The 4,967-nt window shown below is 35.2% G+C and overlaps 1 protein-coding gene across 1 annotated transcript; it reads left to right on the top strand.

The window, feature by feature from the left end:
* Positions 1 to 272: 272 nt before the first annotated feature.
* Positions 273 to 1,699, top strand: LOC122066636 (aspartic proteinase CDR1-like). The gene has a single exon (XM_042630465.1). It carries the CDS (start codon positions 285 to 287, stop codon positions 1,629 to 1,631), a length of 1,347 nt encoding a protein of 448 aa, XP_042486399.1. The 5' UTR covers positions 273 to 284; the 3' UTR covers positions 1,632 to 1,699.
* Positions 1,700 to 4,967: the final 3,268 nt, after the last annotated feature.

Below are 4,967 nucleotides of genomic sequence, written 5' to 3' on the forward strand. Positions count from 1 at the left end.
CATTAATAAGGTAATTCCTTTACAGATGAATCCACAAGAATTTGGTTAATTTCCGTGTAAGAATGGAACAGCCTCGAAGAGGATTTGAATCTAGTCCAAATCCTGAAGATGAAAACAGAAAATCATGAATCAAATCCTTTTGTACCTTCCATACATTTTTAGTATCCTCTAAATCCCTTTGTCCCTTCCATATACTTCTTGTATAGTCTTCTAGTCTCTAACTATAAGTATAGCTATTACAGATCTCCAATTCTCACATCTCTCTCTACACCCTTCTCATAATCATGGCTTCTTATATTAGTTCTTGTTCACCCTTAACTGCTCTAGCCATAGTTTTCTTCTCCATTTACCTTTCCACCTTTTCCCAAGTTGAAGCTGGTCATGGTAATGGTGGGTTCAGTGTTGATTTTATCCACAGGGATTCAATGCTCTCTCCATCTTACAACCCATCGGTGACTCATTTCGAGCGTTTGCAGAATGCCTTCCGTCGATCGGTGTCCCGTGTCAATTATTTCAAGCAGTCCTTAATCTCCCCATCTGAAATTTCAACACCGGTTTCCCCTACCGGTGGAGCATATCTCATGGAAATTTCATTTGGTACTCCACCAGTGAAGGCCTTTGCAATTGCTGATACAGGTAGTGATCTTATATGGATACAATGCAAGCCTTGCCAAAGCTGTTACAAACAAAATGCTCCTTTATTTGATCCTAGCAAATCATCAACCTATCAAAACGTATCATGCAAATCACAACAATGTGATTCGCTAGGTGTACAACGTAGGGCATGTTCATCTGAAGGTTCTTGTCGGTACTCTTATAGTTATGGAGACCAATCATTCACTAATGGTTATCTTGCTACTGAGACATTCACATTGGGTTCCACTACTAGGAAGTCAGTCTCCATACCAAAAAAACTTTTTGGTTGTGGACACAAAAATGGAGGCACCTTTAATGAGGAAGAAGGTGGTTTAGTTGGCCTTGGAGGTGGTCCTCTATCACTGACTTCACAGCTGAAATCATCTATTGGTGCTAAGTTCTCTTACTGCTTGGTTCCTTTATTTTCTAATGCCACAAGTAAATTGAATTTTGGTAGTGATGCTGTGGTCTCCGGTAATGGTGTTGTTTCGACTCCGTTAGTGTCGAAAAATCCGGATACTTTCTACTATGTTACCCTTGAAGGAATTAGTGTTGGAAATAAGAGATTGGCATATAAGAAGAAGTACTCAAGGAAGGCTGCTGCTGTTGATGAGGGAAACATTATCCTTGATTCGGGAACAACATTGACATTTCTTCCTACTGATTTCTATGATGGTCTTGAATCGGAAGTGAAGAAATCAATTAATGCTGAAACTGTTACTGATCCTGAAGGGCAATTTAGCTTATGCTACAGTGCTAATACTGATATCAATGTTTCAATCATTGCCCATTTTACTGGTGCTGATGTGAAGTTGACTACCCTGAATGCTTTTATTCAGATAAGTGATGAACTTGTTTGCTTTGCTTTTGTCCCTGAACGAGGTGATATAGGTATTGCTATCTTTGGGAATATAGCTCAAATGAATTTCTTGGTTGGCCATGATCTTGAAGCAAGGAAGGTCTACTTCAAGCCAACTGACTGCTCCAAGCAATAGTTTCTTGAGTTGAAGATTAGATTGATATGAACTCTCTGTTTATAATAATAATATTGTCATTATCTTTCTGCTTTCGCATTGTCAATGACACTATGACACTATTTTCTTATTTAGTGTTTTTTCACCTTGTTTATTATTTTTTACGATCATATATATCTTTGAAAATCTCTCTCTCTCTCTCTCTCTCTCTCTCTCTCTCTCTCTCTCAATGTCTTAGCTATATAAAATCGATACTAATTTATTTGGCTATGAGAATAACATAGAAGTCCTGTTTTCACTGGAAAGGGTTCAATTGTTCAATTCAGTGCACCTCCAAGGGTATCTTTGTTATTCTTTAAATAAAAAAAGTTATATAGAGTAATAGTTTTGGAGTGAAAACTATGATCACTTGTTTATCTATTGAAGTTTGAATCATAAATTTTGAGTGGGAGGGGCAGCACAGTCCTTCTACACCTATCTAGGTGTATGTACCGACATGGCCTTTGTGTATACAATCACTAGAAAGCAAGAAATCTTATCCAAAAAAAAAATAATAATAACAATTATATATATATACAATGGATTTCAGATCACAAATTGGAGGTTATCAAGGATACCCTAGATAGTTAATTATAGATTTTTCTTTTGGTGGAAACCCAAATCATGGATCTACAATGGTAATAAAGTAAGAAAGAGAAGGCAAAAAAGAAGGTAAGAAAATATTCATTCATGTGGCATAATATTCATAGCAAAAAAAGAAAAAAAAATGTGCCATAATATGGGCGGACCATGTGAGATTCTAGTCGTCTCAATCAAATATATATATATATATATATACTATATTTATTATTATTATTTTTATAAAATTATCATTCTATCATACTATATATAAAAGCATTTACTCATAAAAATTAATCTCTTTATTTGTCTCAATATTATTTTGGTGGTTCAATATCAAATTAGTCTCCTTATTTGTCCCTCTTCCTTTCCCACTTTACTTTTCCTTCTCTCTCTCTCATTCATTTTGGAATATCTTTCACTCATTCTTTCTAAAATATTTTATTTTATTTCTTTAAAAAATTAATTTCCTTATTTCTCTCTACTCTCAATATTAATTTCGTGGCTTGATATCTTACGTCTTATTTTATTTTAAATTAGTCTCCTTATTTGTTTCAAACTACCACGCCCTCCACTCTATCTCCTTCCTTTCTACCACATAAAAAAAGAAAAAGAGAGATAGTATGTGAACCCTTTCGGCTCTCTCTCTCTCAAACTATTATGGGCCCATAAATAGAAAGTATATATTTCTATTTTCTAGTTCCCTAATTACTTTTCTAGTTTCATTTTAAATCTAAAAAAATAATCTTATAATTAAATGTTATTTTCCTTATCTCTCTGTCTTCTTTTCCTTTTAAACTCTCTCTCTCTCGCTCTCTCTCTCTCTCTGATTTTATATTTAAATTAAAAAAAAAAAATATTCCTCTTTCAATATTCTCTACAGTTTTGCAAAATTGTTCTTGAAGAAGAATTTGACTAATAACCTTGCAGGGCACCGAAAGACCACTGATATTAACACTGAAATCTTTTCAGTTGCATTTAATCATGAAATGTGCAGGAGCTCTTTTGAAGATCAAGAAGACCCATCAACTTCAGGTGGCCAAGAAGACCCTGATTGTCTTATGAATTATTGAAGCAGCAAGAGCAACAAGAATTCAAGTCACTATTATTTGTCTTGTCTAAAATTGATACTGATATTATATGCATAGTTTTCTGAATCTGAATTATATAGGTAATGCCCATGCATTTTATGAAATCAAACTTATTTTTCTTTTTCTTTTTTCTCCCTTGTGTTCCAAGATTTTTAATTCTCATCAATTACTTGTATATGCAATTAATTATGACCCATGAGGTTAGTTTTAGTGCTTCCATGAGAAATATTGAAACAAAGTAAAGTAATTTTTCATTTGGATTCTTCAAATTTCATTATATGTTCTGGTGGGATATGTGGCTTTGAATCCACAATCTTATAAGCCATCAAATTTATGAGTCTCTCTTGATTTTCTTCCTTAATTTACTTTCACCACCTTTCAAGTTTTTGATTGCTTATTCATGTAGATGGGTTCATAAAGAGTGTAGCTGCCATTGACACATGGGTTTATAAACTTCCGAGTCTCATTCTTACCCATACTTTCAGTTCCAAGAACCACGCATAGTCCTATACCCTTCCATGGTGCCACTCGAAGGATGAGAACGACCAAAACTTGATTCGAGAAGCAGAGAAGAATTTCAAGGAGAAGAGATGAACAGAGATGAGATCAGAGAGCCAAATCTAGAGTGAAGAGAGGTAGAGGCATCGAATGAAACACTAAAATATGTGTTTCTAACCTGTTTCCCCTGTATCGCGTGTACAGAGGCCGCGCTACTCCCTCAGCAATCTTCACCATTTTTTTTTTCTTTGAAAATTCCTTGTGTTAAGAGCTTGTGCGGCACTACAAGATGTGTAGCACACCCCGTGCTACAGAGGAGCCGGATCCCTTTCTTCCTTGTGAAACTTTAAAGAGAATTCAGTTTCTCTCTTGCTCGTTTTTTGGTGATTGATCAGTTTCAAGAATAGAAAAAGGCTAGTCTTTTACATTCTTTTGTGAAGGCTTTGGATTTTATTGGAGCTTGTATCATTGAAACGTAAAATTGGGTTAGTTATGTTTGCAACTTCCAAGTTCCTAGCCCCCAACACTCTCTCTCTCTCAATATATATATTCCCTCATCAATTATATATATTCCCTCCTTTATGTTGATTAGTTGAATAAGAAAAAAATGAATGCTTTCTTCCTTGATGTTTTAATTTCTCTCTTTACAGAATGAGAGAGAGTGTTTTTCAAGTATGTCAACTCTCTCTCTCTCTCTCTCCCTTTTTTGTTTCATGTTTTCTTTGAGTTGTTTTTCTCTCTCGTCCTCTTTCTGCAGAGGGAAGGAAGGAGCTAGGAAGGGAAGTAAGTGTATATCTAAGAATAAGCAGTCAGTGCTGCACACATAATATGTAAAGATAGATTTTACATAATATGTAAAGATAGATTTTACACAGAAGGAGAGAGAGAGAGAGAGCCAATGGGGTTCTGATAATTCCTTCTAAAACTGGCGATTTCTCTAATTAGGGGATGTGGTGGAGAAGCTACCTCTCGACTTGACCAAATTTACACACCAATTCTCCTCCCAGGATCCTCTCTTATAACAAAATGGAAATCCTCCTTATTTCTTCTTTTCCCATTCTTTCCCTTCTTTATAAATTTTTTCACTCTAGTAGGGACTTTCAATACTACTGCACCTCTCTCTCTCTCTCTCTCTCTCTCTCTCTCTCTC

The sequence above is a fragment of the Macadamia integrifolia genome, unplaced genomic scaffold, assembly GCF_013358625.1.
Source record: "Macadamia integrifolia cultivar HAES 741 unplaced genomic scaffold, SCU_Mint_v3 scaffold2508, whole genome shotgun sequence".
NCBI classification, from domain to species: domain Eukaryota; kingdom Viridiplantae; phylum Streptophyta; class Magnoliopsida; order Proteales; family Proteaceae; genus Macadamia; species Macadamia integrifolia.